General features: G+C 48.9%; 1 protein-coding gene across 1 annotated transcript in view; it reads left to right on the top strand.

The window, feature by feature from the left end:
• LCT (lactase) overlaps window positions 1-20,421 on the top strand; it is a 63,970-nt gene that overhangs the window by 12,522 nt on the left and 31,027 nt on the right. The window contains exons 3-6 of the mRNA XM_053666768.1: window positions 2,268-2,351; window positions 13,794-13,896; window positions 15,136-15,214; window positions 18,399-19,125. Coding sequence (XP_053522743.1) covers window positions 2,268-2,351; window positions 13,794-13,896; window positions 15,136-15,214; window positions 18,399-19,125 — 993 coding nt within the window. The remainder of the gene's footprint in view (window positions 1-2,267; window positions 2,352-13,793; window positions 13,897-15,135; window positions 15,215-18,398; window positions 19,126-20,421) is intronic.

The raw sequence follows: 20,421 nt of genomic DNA, 5'->3' as shown, positions 1-20,421 counted from the left end.
AAAAGTCCAAAATAGCTTATTAAAAGAGAGGTCAGTTTATAGCAAAACAGGTACTAGGGCGAAGGCTTTGTTTGTTTTTGTGTGTTATGTGCTCTGTAGAGTGCTCATCCTGCTGTCTGCCTCCTCCAAATAGAACTTTCAAACTATGATGTTCATAGGAAAAATTAAAAGCCCGAGAATGAAACAGCCTCAGCCCGTGGCGCTGGCTGTGGAGCAACCGGAAGGTGTCAAGGAGGAGAGCGGACTGCTGCGGTCCTGGGTGGGGCTGACCTGCGGGGCGCTGACCCGCAGGTTACAGACAGTGCTGCCCCATGACACACACACCTCTGTCTGGGACATGAATACCACGTCAGCGTCTGGTATTCAGGTTTACAGCTCAGAAACTTAAAATCCAGACGTGATAAACTGTAAACCACCTGCTCCAAGGCTGATTGTGCAGCCAGAATGCCATCTAAATTAATTTACGAGGGGCAATAACAGCTATCAGTTATGAACTTTGGAGACCAAAGTGCTGATCAGAAAAGTGCTTGTGGAGCAAGAGCCTTTGAACTGGTCCCCCTGCCCTAGTCCACGCCACTTAGTGCTGCTGCATTATTCTTCAAAAGCACGGTTGTGCCCAGTTCCCTGCCGGGAAGTTACACTCCCCTGAACTGTGCGAGTTCTGCTCCCTGTCTGACCTCACCCCCTATTTTCTCAGCCTGTGCTCTGCTTTCTTCCTGTTCTCCTGCATTCCCTCCTTACTTCCTAGCCTTCCTCCAACGTCCCTTCCAACGAGGTCATACCGATTATTAATATGTGATGTGAATGAGCTCTTCACCAGGAGGCCTCACTCAGTAGTGCTGTCCTGCTCAACCCGCGCGGTCTCTCCCCACGTGAAAGCCCTAGTCATTTGTTTAGACCAGCAGTTCCCAGATTTTGATGTTTATCAGAATCATCTGGAGGGCTAGTCATGCATACAGAGGCCGAGGCCTAATGCGGAAAGACAGCCCTTGGCCTTCACAGGTGTCCCCAGTTCCCAGCCTAATCCCCAACAAGGTCTCAGGAGCCCCGAGGTGGAGCTTCCTCATGGCACTTCCGAATCCCTGCCTTTTCTTCGTGTAATTGGTGCACTTACTAACACTCTCTGTTAGGTTGTCAGCATCTGTGGATCTTATTCATCTTTAAACCTGAATCCCCACCCACTGTACCCAGCACAGTGACTTTTAAGAATAGAAACTCAATGGTATGGACTTGACAAAAGCAAGGGCTGAAGGTTAGAAAGGAAACTTCCAGAACCTTCCAGAACCTCGCCAAAGTGGAGTGAGTGTGTGGAACATTTAGTAAACACTGATGGCAACTTGGCTGGGAAAGCTGGACGGCTCCAGTGGTGAGTCAGTCGTCCGAGGTCCACAGCACACGACTGTCACCAGATGCCATTGTCCACAGTCTTGTTGTGAAGGAACAGATGACCTCTGAGCAGAAGACCAGCAACGATCTGGTGATGACCCGAAGTGGCTTGCCGAGAAGGGCGGGGAAGGAGTCACAGTTCCATCGTTATATGTTAAGACTCTGTGAATCTGAAGTTTTTAAAGTCTATGCAGGCCAGACACAGGGCGGAGGGGTATGCCCTTCGCTAGAACATGGGTGAGGATGTCGAAGACCGGGCCATGAGAACTATGTTTTCAGATAATAGTATGGTCCAGGCTTGGGCCAAATGGGGTGGATTTTAAGCTGTGACCTGAAAGTAGCCAATGGCTACTACGGCCTACAATGAAAACAGAACTAAGTACCCCAGTAGGCTCTACAGAGACCACTGAGGGGCCCGCAGGTGACGGAGGGCTCCACCACCTCTGTCCCGATGAAGTGGGAGGACCACTTTGAGGATGGCGCTGCCCAGGGCTGTTGCGGCCTCTGACTCCCTCCTTAGTGCTTACCTGCTTGAATCCACCATGCCTGGCATCCAGGACTCCATGTACTCATTCATCCCTGTACTCACATGCAATCGAGCACTCACTGTGTGCCAGGCACTTTGCCAAGTACGTAAATGATACATCCCCAACAATACGCAGCACCCCATCCCACACACACACACACACACACACACTCTCTCTCTCTCTCTCTCTCTCTCTCACTCCTTCCCCAGCTTCTCCTCCGTCTGCTTGTCCCTTGAAAAACCCTACTTAGGAGTATTCAGTTCAGTAATCAGGGAGAAACAAAAAAGGACACTTCTGAGCAGTTTTTCATCTTGAAATTACTGTGCTCTGAGGACCCTGTTCCTTTATTTCCAGGACGCAGTCGATTTCCTTTCTCTTGATTTGTCGTATGACTGCCAAAGCAATGCAAGTTTGCTGCAGACGCTGAGTGAGTTGCCGGTAAGTTGAACTATTTCCCACATTGATGACGAGTGGCAAAGGATCCCGAGAATGTATTAGGCATTTAACACTCGGCTGGTGTGTAAACTGACCTGCCCCTGCAGTCTGCAGGCCTGCAGAGTGGTATCTGGGGAGATTTCTGCCAAAAGCACCGCTAGAGAACATCGGGAGGCTGTCTTCCTGGGGAAGGATAATGAGGGTTGATTTGTTCAGGTAAATATTTCCATGCATCTCCTGCTCTCTTATATAGAAATCTACTGAGAATTAAAATTCTAAATTAAAAAGGACATTTCATGGATTTTGGTCATGGTTGCATAACAATGAACTGTACACTTAAAAATGGTTAAGATGGTAAATTTTACAGCATGTGCATTTTACCACAATTTTAAAAAAGAGACATTTTACACCCAGGACCACTAAATCAGATACCAGCCATCGGAAATTTCCTACAACCTCAGGCCCCTTCTTCCTGTACCTAGTGTTGTTTTTATCAAGTCTAACAATTCTGACTCCTTTTTGAGAAAGTGTGTTAGATGTCTCCTACCCAGCAGTTAGCTGCCTCTCCTATGCTTGGGCACTACTGTGAAATCTCCTTACTTAATTCCCTGGAGCCCCCACTGTTCCCCCATCTCCTGATAGGGTATAACTATCACATAGCCAGTAGTTTCTCTATGGACCTCCTGCGCCCTGGCAGTATTCCTATTCTTACCCCCGAAGAGCCGCCCTCTCGCAGGTCTGTCTCCGGATGCCACTGGAATTCACCCAGGCCTTCTTCTGGCCTCTGCAGGTTCTGGGACAGCGTCATTTGCCTCTGCTTTCAACCCCATGCCTCCTGGCTTTGACCCCATCACCTCTATCACCAAGAGGGATGGATTGTAAGGGGAACTATTCATTTAAAGGCCAAGCTTATTAATGTCAAACCCTCACTGCTGCAGCTACATAGAACCTCCATTTTTTCTGAAGCAGGTGGCTCAACATGGACAAATCAGCACTGATCCCATCCCCATATCTGTGGCTTTCCAGCTGGCCTGCGTAGATGCTGTTGCTTTTGTTATCTACAAATAATGAGACGATCTCATCAAAGGTAGCAGATGCCTTCACAAGACATTGGAGTAATAACTGCTAGGGTTTTCATGCCTGCTCTACCCCAGGCACTGTGTGCCATATGGCAAGCCGGTGCCATATCTGAAACTCTGTTAACCTGGCCAACACTGTGTGGCCCACCTTGGAGATCCACAGAGGCTTTTCCCCACCCAAATTATGGGCCCACCCAAGCTGCTTGTCCAAAAGGAATGGCTGGTCTTGGCTCCTAAATCCTATCAAACAAGCAACAGCTGGTTTCAGTGAGCCCTAACAGCAGCCAAATTAGAGTCACAGCTTGGCTTCATCTGGGAATCTCCAAGCCCAGCACAAGTAGCAGCCACCTCAGATTGCTTCACAGCTCAGGCAGGGTGCCCCAGGCAAAGCACAGGTGGGGGCCGACCTTGGCCTGTACCACTGGGGAAACTCCAGGGCCGATGCACTCAGTAGACAGATACAGACCGCATCAGAGAACCACCACCCTGCCCCTGTACAGCTGATCCTCCACAGAGGGCAGAGGTTGGTGGTCAGCAGTCACAGCCAGTCCTTGCAGCTCACTGGCCTGGGTAAATGTCTCCCGTAGACCTGCCAACAGCAACCAAGGCTCAACTACAAGAGGAGGGTGTACTCAGTTCACACAAAAGTAGGCTGTGCCTTTGGACCCTAGAGGACACCTACTACATTAGGTCACACTACCAAGACACAGAGTCAAAGCAGCTCTACCTAATACATAGAAACAAACACAGGGAGGCTGCCAAAATGAGGAGACAAAAAAACATGGCCCAAATGAAAGAACAGATCAAAATGCCAGAAAAAGAGCTAAATGGAAATAAGCAATGTGTCAGATACAGAGTTTAAAACACTGTTTATAAGGATCCTCAAGGAAGTTAGTGAGGACCTCAGCAGCATAAAAAAGGCCCAGTCAGAAATGAAGGATACACTAATTGAAATAAAGACCAATTTACATGGAAATAATAGTAGAATGGATGAAGCTGAGAATTGAATCAATGATTTGGAACATTAGGAAGCAAAAGAAAATCACGCAGAACAACGAGAAGAAAAAAGAATACAAAAAATGAGGATAGTATAAGCAGCCTCTGGAACAATTTTAAGAGGTCCAATATTTGCCTCATAGAAGTGCCAGAAGGAGAAGAGAAAGAGCAAGAAATTGGAAATCTATCTGAAAAAGCAGTGAAAGAAAACTTCCTTAATCTGGTGAAGGAGATAGACATGCAAGTCCAAGAAGCTCAGAGAGTCCCAATTATGAGGGACCCACTCCAAGACACATTATTAAAAGGCCAAAGCTTAAAGATAGAGAGAGACTCTTAAAAGCAAGAGAAAAGAAGTCAGTTATCAGAAGGTTGACGGGGGAGAGAGGAGGGAGAGAATGAGTGAAAAAGTAAGGAGATTAAGAAGCACAAATAGGTAGTTACAGAATAGCCATGGGGATATAAAGTATAGGAAATGGAGTAGCCACAGAACCTATGTATGACCCACGTACATGAACAGTAATGGGGGGATTACCTGAGGGAGTAGGGGGCACTGGGTGGAGGGGGCAAAGGAAAAAAGATCAGGACAACTGTAATAGCATAATCAAGAAAATATAATTAAAATAAATAAGTAAATAAATCTGCCTTTGGTCTTCTTCAAGGAATTCAGCCAGTGCTTGTTGCTTAGCTAGTGGGTGAGGCACGCTGACATTTGAGAGCACAAGGGTTATGCAGATGCAGCCCTCAGAGAGGCACCCAGCAGAGCCCTGGCTTATTTTCTGCTTGAGGATGTGGGTTATAGTTTCCCTTTTTACATCACAACATTCTCAAGGAGACAAGCTCCTACCAGTGTCTAGGTAAAGTGTGAACACTCAGTTCAAAGCCCACCAGCCAAATAGTAAATCCTTCCCTGGATAAATGTAGCAGCCACTTACTGCACCCCTGCACCAGTTGTTTATTCCTTTTGTTTCCTTAGGTAGCAGTTAAATTCCAGATATTGCACTTGACAGCTCAGAAGCAGCCCTAAAGATTCAGGATGAGCACTCTGATTATGCAGTGGTGAGAAGTGAGCTGGAGAGGAGATGGTCCCTCTCTGGGATCCTTGGTCCCATGCCTGGTAACTGGGAAACCACACAGTTACCACACCCAGAACAGGGTGAGCAGCCAAGATCTCCCCATGGAGAGGGGTTGCCCTGTGTCCACAGGAATCTGAATCGTGCTGCCCACAGCTTTCTCCTGAAGTACCTACCCTCCCTCCTCCTCCCAGGTCCCCACACTCTCCTCTTAAAGGGGCCTCTTCCCATGGGCTGCAAGGGAAGAGGGTGAGGTCAGGACAGGGAGGAGCAGGCACCCTCACCAGCTCCAGTGTTATAGGAAAACGAAGCAACCAGACACCGAGGGATTCTGGAGTACGAGGCTTATTAATGTGCACGGGCCCAGAGGAGTCAGTCTTCAAATTCTGAGCTCCGAACAAAGGGTTCTTGGGGTTTATATAGTCTACAGGGTCTTCCTGTCTACGTAGCAAAGCGGGATACAGAAGAAGAATGCAGTAATTAGTTCTATCTACTGGGCAGAAGCAGAGTACAAAGGCTAAATGTGAAAATTAGTTCTATCAGCGGGAATACTAGTCCCAGTCCTTGTGACTATCCTGCTGTTTGCTTTTCCCAGACGGCCTTATCACTCTCCCAGGGCGCCTCGGGTTTGGGTGAATAAAGGTCTTCCAAAGCTTTCTACATCATTCCCCCCTTTTATGCTAAACAACACTAGTGCTTGTTTTAGCATAACAATATTCTTCTTGTAGAATAAACAAATCCCCCCTTTTCCTGGATTTAGAGCATTAATTTTTCTTCTTTTGGACTATTATATATTTTTTGTAGAATTATTTATATAGTTTTAACAAAGAAAACAAAGATTTAGAACAAAAAGAATATAGATGGTGTAAAGACCAGGTATTTCCCTTGCTATCACCTATAATTCCAATTCTATTATTGTAAAAAAGCAATCAGAAACCAAGTTTTTCAACCTAAAATACTTTCATGTCTTTGCTCCCTACTCGCACTGTCCCAACTCCGGGTACTGTAAATCAGGAAAGAGCACACATCTGTGTTTCAGGTCGCTGGCACCATCAGCTGTATCAGGCAGGATCTCTAGTTAATCTAAAGTTATGTGGCATTCTTTCACGGTCTACTGGCAAGAGTTCTTTTGTACCAAGTTCTAGTCAAAGTCTCTCTTGCTTTCTAGGCCACACGGCCAAAGGGGGAACCCCAAAGCCATGTAGTCTTCTTGTACCAAAGCTGCAGGGGTCCTCACTCTGCCCTAAACCGTGTGGCTCTAAACCTGAGTAGTTATCCCCTCATGTCCTGGAGCTGATCTTTTCTAAGCTTTGATACAGGCCTCCCCCCTCAGGGGCTCTGCTCCTAGTTACATCCTGGGTAAGTGACTTTATTCCTCTAGCTCTAAGCCTGGCCACACTATTCAACACATCCACAAAACTAGCCAAAGGCCACAGATATGTCAAATAATCACTCTAGAGGTCAGCTGCAAAACCATTGCTATGCAAAACAGCTCTCAATGGCCCTGCTCCATTCGTCCCTTCCCCCTGGGGGGGGGGGGTGAGGACATCTCAATATTTCTTGGACACCCCAAACTCTGGACCCTATCCCAAATCCTTTCCGGCCCCCCGCCTTGGCTGCACCCTGTATCAATATTCCTCCTTTCAGATTTACACCCACTTTATAATCATATAAAGGAAAATGGACGAAGGTCTCATCTTCTTTTAACTGCTTCCGGCTGGAAGTGGATGCTGTCCTACCTACCCCTGGGTCAGGGGTGCCCTGAAAGGGGGGAGGGGGTGCAGCACGGAGGGAGTCCTTCCTGTAAGGGGAAAGACCTTACAGGGTCCTGGTCAGTTGGCTGTCACCAGGAAGTCGCAGGCTTGGTGTCCAAAGGCTGGCGTTACTGAACCGTTGGCATACCAGTCAGGTTGTATTCTGGAGGTGACAGATTAAGCAAGAAATTGGAAGTACAATTAAATCGTAACCATTAATTGACAAAGGCAGGGACTTCAGTAAAGAATGGCTTATTTAGTGGAAGGTGCACAAGGCATGCTATACCTATCCAAGACTCTTGTGGCTTACTATACTTCACTCGGGCTGAGGGGAATACATTAAGATGTCCCTCCTTTCAGATTTCTGAGCCCTTTCTGTCCAAGCTATGAAGACAGAAAAGGGAAAATCAGTTCTAAAGTGAAGCCCACAGACTGCCCCAACCTTTTATTAACTTAACTACTTAGTTCAGCCAAACTGTTGAGTCTCAGGGGGGCAATGTCGAAGATGGGCTTCTTAAGTGAGGCTTATATTGCTACTAATTACTCATAGGCATAGGCAGGTCATAGGCATACGCCCTATGAAAACAGAAGAACATACAAGTTAATTAACACAACAATCTCTAAACCAGTCTCTGCACCTGTGAGACTGTCTTTTGGGAAGACATTCCATTGCAAGGTTCTTTGCACCTGTAAATTGTACATCTTTAGTGATATCATAAACCTGGTTTCAACTCTTTAATGAAAAGAAACTTTCAAGACAGTTAGCTGCACCATTCTGATGTCCAATACTGAGCATGGTGCTTTTCTTTGAACTATAATTTTTCTCCTTAAGATCACCCTCACTGTTATTACAGGGACTACTTTGGGTCCCGCTCTTGATATTGGCTGTTCATTTGCATAAACACACCAAGAGCAGCCTGGATCACTTTTGATCCTTAAGTCTGCTTTGCTGGAACTGACACAGGGAACTCTTAGATTGACTTCTCAGTCCGCCCCTCAGGGCACAGAAGCAGAACCACACATCTGCCATCTGGCTTCACCTGTACCAGTTGTTTCACTCAAATCCTTGAGCCTCCATTGTGCCTACAGGTTCCTTTTTAGCCATCTTTCAGGAAAGCAACCTTCGTTCCTTCCCTGGAAAGACTGGCATGAACCACACAACCAACGAAAGTACCAGGCTTTTCTCGTAGGCTTTTGCTAACTTCACAGGTCAATCCCGGTTCCTCAGGGCTTTCTGGTAATGACCAGAACCCATACATGCCTCCTTCAGGCGTGACATTTCAGTCTAAGTCCTGGTTAACAAAACTACTATTAATAACTGGTCTTATTGGTTTTATGTAAAGAAACCTTATGTCATTACTCATTTATTCAGAGTGCCAAATTCTGGAGGGATCAGGTAGGGAGAAAATACAAAGCGTGATGGAAAATCCTTTTCCTTCTGATACCCACTAAGATTGCATCTCCATGCCTTATACCTTCTATTACTAACCCCACATAATTCCTTTCTAAAACTTTTGCAAACTTTTACAACCTTTTACATACCCTTTTCTATCTGCACAGCTTTCCATAGACCTTCAGCAACATCCAAAAAACTTTTACATCCTTTCATTTACTTCTTTATTTACAAATCTTATACTTTCTATTGTTCATTTTCTTACAGAGTATGAAGTTTCAAACTTTTCTGGAATCCTCAATTTCCTTTCTCAGAGTAGATACAGAGCAAAACCCAAAACACAGAGTTCTGAAACCATATACAGGTAGAGGCATTCTCTTGCACCAATGCGTCCACTGGTGCCTGGCAGAGACATGCTCCTTCAGGCCCGGTCTCGTGGCAGAGACGTGCTGCTTTGCCTCGGGCTGAAACACTTATCAGCCCTAAATGACCCTTCCTGTGTCCTGGGTGGCAAAGGCATCCTCTCCAACTGGCTAGGTCTTCAGGTACACAGGGTTTCTGATCAGAAACAACCAGTGGCAGAGAAATACGCTCTTTTCCCACAAAACCAGAAAACAAGTAGTTGAGGTTTCCTTAACTCTAGGTTTAAAACTTTCATATCCTTTATACATATTTCTACTCATCTAGATTTAATCATCATTCTCTTTTAATCTTGGTTCCTTTCCCACACTGGGAAAGACTATACTTAAACTCAGTGCTTAAACTCAGTATGTGGCAGCTAAAAGTCTCTAGCACTATAGGTATCTTCTACTAAAAGTCCCTAGATTCGCAGGGACATTTTGCACCTTTCTGAAGCTTAGACCTTGTAAATTCCCTATAAATCAGGTGGTCACTCTTGGACCTCAGTTCATGACTTTCAAAACCAGAGCCATTACTATTAGAACCAGTTACATAGAGAACCTGACTGCTGCAGCATCCACACAGCAGTAGCATGCAGCCTATAATCTAAAGAGAAGCCTTATCCAGGTCCAAGATGGCAGCGCCCATGCATGCTCTATCCTCCAGGTGGGGCACTCACGTGGCTCATCTATTTTACCTACAATGGCAGTACCGGGACTCTGGTTCCGCTCACCTGGGAAGGTCTCAGGACTCCGGTTTCAGGAGCCCAGGAAGCCCCCAAGGCCCCACTGGGGGTGGCGCACTGAGGCTGCAGTCACCAATGCAGGTGGAGAGCAGGCTCCGCCCACCTGTGAAGCTGGGGGCTCTGCAGCTCCGTTTTCGGGAGCCAAAGCAGCTCCCGGCAGCCCCTGCTGCAGTGGGTGAGCAGAGCCCACTTGCAGAGGCTGCAAATCCGTGGTGGAGACTTCTCCCACTTGCAGGGTGGGAGAAGCCATAGTGGGCCTCACCTCCCCAGAAAGCAGCATCACCACCTGGAGTTCCTGCTGTCTGGGGTCCCCCATTGTCTATTCTGAGAATGGGAGGAGGTTTCCCAAAGACTAATCCACATGGGGCACAGCCCGAAGGGCTAGGGGCACTCCCAACCCTAAACAGCGCCAGTGGCAGCAGCAGCAAATCAGTCCAAGGCAGTCTAGCCTCCCGGTGGAACCCAGCCAGAGCTTCCCCGAGAGTCCGGTCCATGCACTCCACCCTTCCCGAGCTCTGGGGTCAGCACGCAGTGTGCCCACCCTGCCCCGACCTGTGCCCCTTCTCCATGGACACCCAGCACCCTGTCTTCATTAGCAGTTCAAACAGCTGGCAAGGGTCCTCCCAGCAGCAGTCTCAGGTTGATGTGGCTGAAAGGAGGTTATCTACACACCGATAACACTGGGTCAGTCTCCTTCTCGGTAAATGATTTTAGATCTCTGGCCAGGGCCTCTCCTAGGGGAGTGGGAGAGTTTCTGAAGCCCTGTGGCAGTCTGGTCTGGGTCCAAGCCAGCTAACCTGAGGACTGTAGGCGCCTGTAACCCTGGTTTTTGTCGTCCGCCAGTGGGCTTTTCTTCTTTCCTTTTGGGGAACTCTCTTTTCTAGTACCCCTTCTCTCTGCAGTAAGTGCACTGGTCTTGTTCCGTGCTCCAGTGTGCCGGTCTATTTCTTTTCTTAGCCAATCTGGTGGCTTCCTGCTCCCGGGAGGTATCTGGTTTCCCAGAGAACCCACTGCCAGGGCTGCCAGCACAGGCCCAGGAGGTCTTTGCAGCTCGCTCCTGGCTCAATCACGGAGCTTGGCTGGGGCCGCCCTGCTTATCTTCCTGGCAACCCCTTTAGCAGGACCAGGTGCAGGGGGCCATGTGGGCCTCAGCCACCTCTTGCCCCTCCAGCGGAGGGGGGGGTCACTGCCTCTGCCTCACTGCTCTGTTATACTGGGGCATATTTTAGAGAGGCCGACCCCTTTGAGCAGGGTCTCTACTCTGCCGCCAGAGACCAGCAGGAGCCGGAATCTTGGTTGCAGATGAGGGTCTTTGCTTCCCCGGGTCTGGCCGAGAGTTTCCAGAGCATATAGGGGAGGCAGACTGACAGATGGCTCTTCCTCTGGCTCTCCTTTGAAAATGGGGGGCAGCATGTTCCTCTTGACCGGGCGACTAAAACACTGGATTGCACCACTTTTCGCCTACCGCCAGCCTTTCCCACTGTCTTAGGCTTCTGACCTGCACCCCGACAGCATGTCCTGCACTAATTCCTGCCAGCGGTCTATATAAACATACTGATTGGGGTGTCCTGGCTTGCCTGTTACTATGAGGTGGACTGTCCTAATTATACCTAAGTTCAGTGTTCCTTCAGGGGGGCCAGCCTACTCCAAATGTTGGCTACTCAGAGGTGCAGAAGACCTCTAACTGACCAGCATCTATGCTCGGTTCCTGGCCCCGGAATCAGTCAGAGTTTTGCAGCATGCAATCTAACACAGTGGAAGGTCCCCCACCCGTGGTGATCCTCCCAGAACGACGCAGACAAACAAAGGGAAGGGGTTTCATTTCGCCCTCCTGGCCTGCTCTCTCGAGGGATGAAGTCAGTCTTGGCTAAGGTTGCCCCAGCAGAATTCGGGGTTAGCTGCCAACCGTTACGCCGTTACGCCGTATGATCTGACACAGGAACCGCAGGTTGGGGCCCACTCTTGTCCGTAGGACCAGCCCGTGGAGCCACAAACACAGTCACTCACACTTTCACTGTCAAGCACTCCGAGTTTAAACAATCCCTCCTCGGGTGGGGGTCAAGCAGTTGGACTCAGCATGAATCCGACCCAAATTTCTGATTTGAGGTGATCAGCCTCTCTCTGGTCTCAGATCAAGTCTCTGGGGCTCTTACTAATTTGGCGCCTCTGGTCTCGGGTCAGGTCGTAGTCCGAAACCCTCGCTTCCCGCCTGGAGTGCGGGCCGGTGGCTGTCGCTCCAACTGGACGGGGTCTGAGAAATCTCAGGGCACGTGCACCCCCGCTTCCCCAGTTGGACCTCCGGCCACCTCCCCGCTTATCCAGTCGGTGGCAAGTCAGCCTGAATTTGTATAAGGTCGCTTCCTGGTCAGGGAACCAAATGTTATAGGAAAACGAAGCAACCAGACACCGAGGGATTCTGGAGTACGAGGTTTATTAACGTGTACGGGCCCAGAGGAGTCAGTCTCCAAATTCTGAGCCCCGAACAAAGGATTCTTGGGGTTTATATAGCCTACAGGGTCTTCCTGTCTACGTAGCAAAGCGGGATACAGAAGCGGAATGCGGTAATTAGTTCTATCTACGGGGCAGAAGCAGAGTACAAAGGCTAAATGTGAGAATTAGTTCTATCAGCGGGGGTGCTAGCCCCAGTCCTTGTGACTATCCTGCTGTTTGCTTTTCCCAGACGGCCTTATCGCTCTCCCAGGGCGCCTCGGGTTTTGGGTGAACAAGGTTTCCCAAAGCTTCCCACATCACCAGTTCTGCGCTTCCCCCGGGGCTCCTGCCTGCCTCTCCGTGTGTCCCAGGGACCCTTGGCTGTTGCTCCCACCAACGTCCTGGTGTGTAGGGCCAGAGGACTTCCTCAGGCCCAGCACAATGACAGAGAGCCGTGTCACGCCCACATGTTCTGCAGGAGCTACGTGAGGGTCCCACAGCCACATATCAGAAGCGGTTCCGCCCGCCTGCTGAGCGGCACTGTCTCAGCAGATGGCTCCTCCAGCTCTCCCTTCCTGTGGTAGATGGCACGGGCTGCCCGCTGTGCACTGCTCTCTCGGGAAGGAGGACCCTTCAGAGCTCCCTCGGTAGTGTAGCTCTCCTGCCTTGACCCAGAGGAAGAACAAGGCGGAGTGAGTCTCTGCTCCAGCAACTATGGTCTTGGTCAGGTTACCTGGCTTCTCAGAACTGAAGGCATTTCATCTGTAAAGAAGGGACGTGGTTACAGGCGGCTTTGAGGAAATAAAGACTGTGCCCGGCTCCCTTTCTGGTAGCTGCTATTGGTTCCTCTCCGTGGCCTTTACCTGCTCAGAGGAGGAAAAAGTTAGCAAGGGGAAAATGATCAAACTCCACTTCCCCCAACAAGGTAATTTAAAGTGAAGTCAAACAACATGTCAACCTGGATATGTTTCCTTTGATATTGAAAGGCTGGAAATGGGAGAAAAAATTATGCCTACTCCAACTTTAATGGAAACAGATCCTCTTATCTTTTTATTATGGAAAATGTCAAACATAGCCAAAGGTAGAAAGAAAAGTATAATGAAACTACCTAGAGCTTTAAAACCCATCAACTTGTGGTTGATCTGGCTTCTTCTCTACCCTACCACCCCTGTCCAAAACCAGATCATTTAGAAGCAAACCTCAGACATCCATAAATATCATGAGGTGGTACCTGATTAAGTTTCCCATGACACAGACCCCTGACAAGAGTGGACTGCCCTGTCCCTGGTTCTAACACGGTGCCCTGTTCGAGGACGTGCCTCATCAGCCCAAGATGAGAACACGGACAAACTATCTCTTTGCTGAGGTCATGGGGAGGGTTGTCTCTGTTATTGAGAAGCGTAGCTCTTTCTCCCTCAGGAGTCTAGAGCCAGCTCCCTTTATTAACTGAGATGGCTGGAGGTAATTTCCAAAACCAGATTGAGTATTCCTAGCTTCTCATCTTGAAATATTTGCCCCTGTTATCAAAAGGTTTATGCTAGGCAATTTCGGTTCACCAGCTGGCCTTTATCTTTTTCAGACTGTTGAGCCGAAAGTGAAAGTTCTCATCTTCAGTCTGAGGCTCCAGAACTGCCCCTCCACCTGGAACAGCCCCGCTGAGCTGCTCTTCAGCCTTTCTGAAGGTCAGTGGACCATCACTGGACAGGTTTTGAGTGACATCTGGCACACTGACTTGGGGGTAGCTGTCTTGAAAGTCTGGGCTTCCAGTAGAAGGAGGGACCCAAAAAGAGTTGGTCTGAGAGCCCATCCCAGATGGATTTAGTGTCCCTTGCCTTCCTGTTGTCTGTCCCTCAACTCCCACTGACCCAAGAAAGATGACAGGTTCTGTTCAAGGATGCCAAGGATACCTTGGTTTTATGGAAATAAGATGTCAGGTGTAAGCATAGCCAACTGCTCTGTGCCTCTCTTTCTCCTTCCATTACCCTCCCTCCAGGGTTTCTCATCTCTGCAGCCCTTAGCAGGGCTGCCTCTCTACCCCCAGCCAGCCTGCTCTGCTTATCTTTGTTCATTTCCCCATTACCTCAACATGCACTTGGCCCTGGTAGGTACCTGACCAATGGAGCACCTCCTCAATATCCAAATTTTTTTAGACTGAATCTGATTGGTTGCTGTGGTTCAGGAGCTTGCCCCTGGTCCAATTAGGTCAAGGGAAAGGTGGGATCTATTAAGGCATCAGGGGCTGAGGGTCACTAGACACTCTGCAGGAAGGGGCCAAGGGCACAATTCCGGTGCCATGATATTCAGTCCAGTTACCCTGAAAGGTCAGAGTACAGGACAGGTCACTTGTAACCAGTGCTGAGCTGGTTTCACAGACTTCATGAAACTTGTCTATAGGTGCCTCTTAATAACTCCAACCCTAACTCACCTTTTGTAGCATAACAACTTCTGTTGTTAAATTCCATCCCTTTCTAAAGGTTAGAGTGGTTGATTTTATGTTTGATGTATAGTTTACTATAATTTTTTTAAATCCACCCTTCTGATATTTGACTTCTTCTAAATGAATTGCTGTGTGTGTGGCCTCCAGACCAGCAGCAGCAGCATCACTAGGGCCTCCCCTTTCTCGAGCCCCCTCGGATCAAAAACTGATCCCAAACTCTGGAGTGGGCCCAGCCATCTGTGCTTAATAAGCTCCGCGGCTGACGCTGGTGCACACAGTGTGAGAACCGCTGTTCTAAGTCATAAGAAGGTAGAAACTGCTTCTGACTTCCTTACATGCTTAGCCCACAGAGTTTTCCAGAGGGACTTAGAGCCATTGCTTGGAGGTGAGGGGTGTTGTATAAGGTGAGGAAAACTATTGACTGCAATCATGAACATTGTTTGTTGGGCTTCAGGTAGAGTTAATTAAATGTCTTCTCTTACAGCCATCAATAAAGAGCAAGTGTTCACCATTGGGTTTGATGTTAATATATTCTTGAACTGTTCATCAGATTCCAAGAAAAGGTAAGATTAGATTTCTGGCCATTACCAATAACTGATATTTGCAGAACACTCTTCTGCTCTCTCACATGTGTAGCCTCAGGAGACGGCGGTCATCTGCCTCTCGGGCCAGTGAGTTCATCGAGACTTCCTAGAGAAGAGAGAGGAAGGCTCAGAGGGAAAAGCAGGGAGAACCCATTTCTCCGGAGTCTTACTGTGGGTCCAGCATGGTTCTGGCATTCTTACCTGTCAGTCAGCCACCTTGCGGTTCACATACCTGGCAGAGCTGGGATTTGAACCCCTGCCTTCTAGCTCGAGAACCTGTGAGTCTGTGGCAGAGCAAGCCGGGGTAAAGATAGATCTGATCATCCCACTGTGGCTATATGATCCGAGTAAGTATGGTGAGTCCTCTGCACATGTTTGCTCATGCACAGCGTGAAACATCTTCCTCTGAGGAGAGTGTAGATAGGAAAGCTGGCAGTGCAGCGGGGCAGAAGCCTAACTCAGTGGTGTTCTCGGGCCAGAGATTTTTATTTATGGCGGGGTTGCAAATAACTTCTTAACAAATGACTGAAGCACCAACATTTGTAAATGACATGCTTAAAATGAAAGAGCGGATTTGAGGTTATCCCCATGAGTACAGGACTCTCCCGCATTCATATCCCAGCATGCTTCTTGAGTGAGGGAGAAAAGGACGATGTAAAAACCCGCAGTGGGATTTCCCGGCACCCCCAGCACTGCATGGGGGTGTGTCACACTTGAGAACCCGGGCACCCTGCGTGAAGGAGCCACAAAGGCCGGCGGAGGCACCCGTTGGCTGCCCAGACCTTCAGCTAAAGCTCGCCTCATTGTTCACCTCAGCAAGGCTCTGTCCGAGGTCATAAACTTCAGTCACCACCACCTGTTTGTACTTTCTCTCTCCCGGCTCTTGGCTGTCCTGCGTTGTAGCTCCTTCTGGTATTTAATCCTGTCAGCTCAAATCCTGTCACTCCAAATCAGCATTCAGAGCCACAGGCCCTGAGCAGCTGCTACATGCCAAGCTTTGTGCTGGAAGTGTGAACAGTGTGATGAGCAAGTAGGTCAGAACTGCTCCCTGACCACACTTGGAGTCAGCTGAGGAGTTCTGGGCTATGTCTTTTCAGAAAGTTAAACTCGAGCGGTCATAATAAAAGGGGTACCTTGAGAGCTTAGTGATTATAAAACCATGAGATGATACGTGACACCAGTTTCAAGGTTCTCTAACCCCTTGATGGTAATTTGCCTGAAAGGAAGGTACCACTGGCTAACCTTCAACTGACCACTGCAGGGGTGCGGGGTACAGGGTGGGGGTCCTCACCTGGGTCGGTGTTGATGGAGAGCCTGCCGGGTGCAGGGGCAGGTGGAGGGAGCTTCCAGGAGGCCCAATTTTGTTTTCTTACTTGAGAGTTTTATACCTCAGAGGTGAGACAGAGAGCCCAGAAGTGACCCTCACACAAGACTGTGGCCTGAAACTCAGCGCTGCTCCCCAGAGCAGGGAGAAGAGTCTCATCAGAGACGTTCTGAGGTGGCTTGCAGTGGGGGCAGGGTCGGCTGCAGCAGGACAGTGGGGGTGCCGGGCAGAGACTGAGCTTTGTGTGCTAAATCTCTTCGCGAGGGAGGCAAGCCCAGGACTCCAGCTCCAAGGTTCACAGGGCAGGTTCTGTTTTATCCAGGGGCAGTTTATCTATTTCCTCAAGACCTCTTTTCACCCAGACCAGGACAGTCAGGGTCCGAGCACCAAGGCTGTGCACGGAGTGGGGTCACCTGTGTCCCTGCTGTGCTCCAGAATCACACGCGTGTTTTGGAGAACTCACCACTGCAGGTCGTCATTTTCCCTCTCCACTTTCCCAGCAAATGTGGACGATCCTTCATAAAACAGAAGGTGCTTGGGGAAGGCCCGGGCTTCCCTTCATGGGAGGGCGGTCCCTCTGCGGTGCCCCTGTCACTTCTACCAGGTCTTCGCTCTGGGCCAACCTAGGATTAGCGTCCTCCCTTCCCCACCCGTTTCCCAGGTGCCTTCTCCTCTCCCGACCAGACACGCGCGCTCGGACCCGCCCGCCCTCAAAGCTGCCCTCTGCCGGCGGGACTGCGGCAGGTCATGACTCATTGGTTGGGAAATCAGTTTAGAGGTTTGATTTGAAACATAAAAAAATTTTTCAAAAAAATGAGAACATTTAATGTATTTTATTTTAGATATATTTATTTCTAAAATAAAGAATAACGAAATATATATGGGCATCTATACATCCACACATAAACATAGCGATACGTGTTTAAAAGCACAGACTCTACCATCTGCAAGCTAGGTGGTCAAGGAGAAGTTTTCATTAAAAAAAACGTGACATGAGTTCACTTACATAATAAAGTCTGGAGACGGACAGTGGATACAATCATCAGGATCCAGGCTCCTATCTCATGGCTTTGTCACCCTTAACGAGGTGTCTGCGCTGGGAGCCCTTTGCCAATGTCTGCCTCTGCGGTGCCTCCGCGGGGCCTTTAACCTGGAAGAAGGCGGGGCTGCCGTCACGTTCTCCTCCAGGCAGGTGTGCAGAAGAAGGGAGCTTGCGCCGGTGCTGATCTTTAACCGGGGCACGTCAGCAGAGCTGTACATGTCGTTCAGTTATGGAAACATTTCTGCACCAGCCGGCAAACAGCCGCTGGGCCCTGATGCCAAGTTACTCATTTCTTTAAGTCTCAGGTTCCTCTGTGGGATGAAGATAAATAATTACAGTACTTATCTCATAAATTTACTATTAACATTAAATGAGATCATATACATACATTTTTATCACAGTAGCCAGCACAGGATTAAGGCTCAATAAATCGAAGTCAGCACTATTCTTAGCTATGTTTTATAAGCAATGTTTTACAAGAGGAGGAAATTATAAGAGGAAAAAAGTACAGCATCGAAACCTATGGCGGGACTCAGGCGGGCTGACACGGAGAACAGCGGTGCGGGCACGAAGCTCCCACTCCGGCCGGAGCGGAGCAATGACGACTCAGCCAGGAAGGGGTGGTGGTAATAATTTCCCACCTGCCAGTCACTTCCTGCCTGTGACTCCGTAGATGTGGCTTTCCACTCAGAGTTTCTGGAATCTTACTGATTAAATGTGTCATTGTTCATCGGCCTGGGGGCATTTGTAACTCAGAGTCATTACTTATGTTCCTTTATGTCCCTTCAATCCCATAGCAGGTCTTGTTCTCTGACTGACAGCCTGACCCTTCAGGCCGCCGAGCCGCGGGACCTCAAGCCTGCAGCGGGCTCCTCGCCACCCAGCCCTGCCTACCAGAGAGTCTGGGAAACATTTGCTAACCAGTCCAGGGCAGAACGGGATGCTTTCCTGTGGGGTGTTTTTCCTGAAGGCTTCCTCTGGGGCGTCTCCACCGGGGCCTTTAATGTGGAAGGAGGCTGGGCCGAGGACGGAAGGGGGCCAAGTGTCTGGGACCAGCCTGGACTCCAGAAGGCCGCCCAGGGCCAAGCAACACCGGGCGTGGCCAGTGACAGTTACCACAAGGTGGACTCTGACGTCTCCCTGCTTCGTGGCATCCGGGCTCAGGTCTATAAGTTCTCCATCTCCTGGTCCCGCATCTTCCCCAATGGACATGGACGCAGCCCCAACCTCCAGGGTGTCGCCTACTACAACAAGCTGATCAATAGCCTGCTGGACTCGCACATTGAGCCCATGGCCACGCTGTTCCACTGGGACCTGCCCCAGGCCCTGCAGGATCGAGGAGGGTGGCAGAATGAGAGTGTGGTGGATGCCTTCCTGGACTATGCAGCTTTCTGCTTCTCCACCTTTGGGGACCGTGTGAAGCTGTGGGTGACCTTCCATGAGCCGTGGGTGATGAGCTACGCGGGCTATGGCACTGGCCAACACGCACCTGGCATCTCCGACCCAGGGGTGGCCTCCTTCAAGGTATTTTTCATCTTTGCAGCTCCTGCTCATTGAAAGAGATAGGACATTTGGCTGGAAGAAAGTCATTTTATCTTCCCATCAGAAAGTATTTACTTTTTGTTTTTTAAAGAAAATCAGAAGGAGGAGAGGAACCATAAATTGCCAATCACTTAATTTTGTCCAAATATTGTGCTGGCCCTTTAAAAATAGTTATTACATCCCCAGAACAGCACTGATGGATGAGGAAATTGGAGCCCAGGAGGAGAAACAGTTTGGTTACGATCACATCACTGGTGGGTCAGTGTGAAGCCAAAATCTGAGCCCAAGTCTACTTGCCTCCAGAGCAAGTTTTCTGTGTCATCTAGGATTCTTGGCTGCAAGTGACAGAATTTAATGAAGCAGATAGGGAATTTATGAGTTCAGGAAACTGAAAAGTCTTGGTTTTACGTGATCAGAGTGGAGCTTGATGCGACCACAAACAATGTTGCCAGGACCCAGTTTTTCTTCTCTTGCTCCTCTTGTTGGCTTTCTCCTTGGGCTGCCTGGTGGCCAGATGGCAGCAGCCCTGCTTGCATATGTTAAGACCAGGGGGAGAGAAAGCTGGCCCCTGTCTGTCACCTCCAGAAAATTCTCCCTGTGTCTCCTGGTCTCAGTGTGGGTCACATGTGCCCCCTGAACCACTGGCCTACGCCAGGGGACTGTGGGGCACTGAGGGGTACAGGTCCCAGCTCTATCCCTCAGCACACTGGCTGAGAGGCAGGGAAGCGGGGGAGAGGGGACGGGCTGGCTTTCCAGAGAGCTGTCAGGGTATCATTTCAACAAGAAGGAGATGTGTATAATGAAGATAAAATTAACATGGATTCTTATGGCTTCCTTCCCTCATTTTCCTTTTTCTTCAAAATCTCCCAGAAAACCCACCAGCTTTCCCTGGCAACATTCTTCAGGATGGACATGTTAGTCTGGCTTTCCCCTGCCATACTTCAAGTTTTGTTCCAAAATAAAGCTTTACTGTGCCCCATGCTGGGTGTTAAGGAGAACACACAGCCAGTGCCCCCGAGATGTTAAAATGTTTTGGGGAAGATGATACTAACACATGGATAATCAAAACGTCCAGTTAGAGTGAATGGAATAATGTGAATAAATGACTCAAAAAAAATGCCAAAACTACAGCACTTAAGTCAAGATTTCCATTCTGCTCATGTTCAGCAAGTGAGCACACAAGGAAGAGAGGTGCACATCAGAAAAAGGAAGGTTTGAATCTTTCTGTTTATCTCCTTGTTGAGAAACTCATACAAACCTTTTCTCCTTAGGCTTCCT

This window comes from Artibeus jamaicensis, unplaced genomic scaffold, assembly GCF_021234435.1.
Source record: "Artibeus jamaicensis isolate MK-2021 breed Jamaican fruit bat unplaced genomic scaffold, CSHL_Jam_final contig_1284, whole genome shotgun sequence".
NCBI lineage: Eukaryota > Metazoa > Chordata > Mammalia > Chiroptera > Phyllostomidae > Artibeus > Artibeus jamaicensis.
This window is presented reverse-complemented; position numbering and strand designations above follow the sequence as displayed.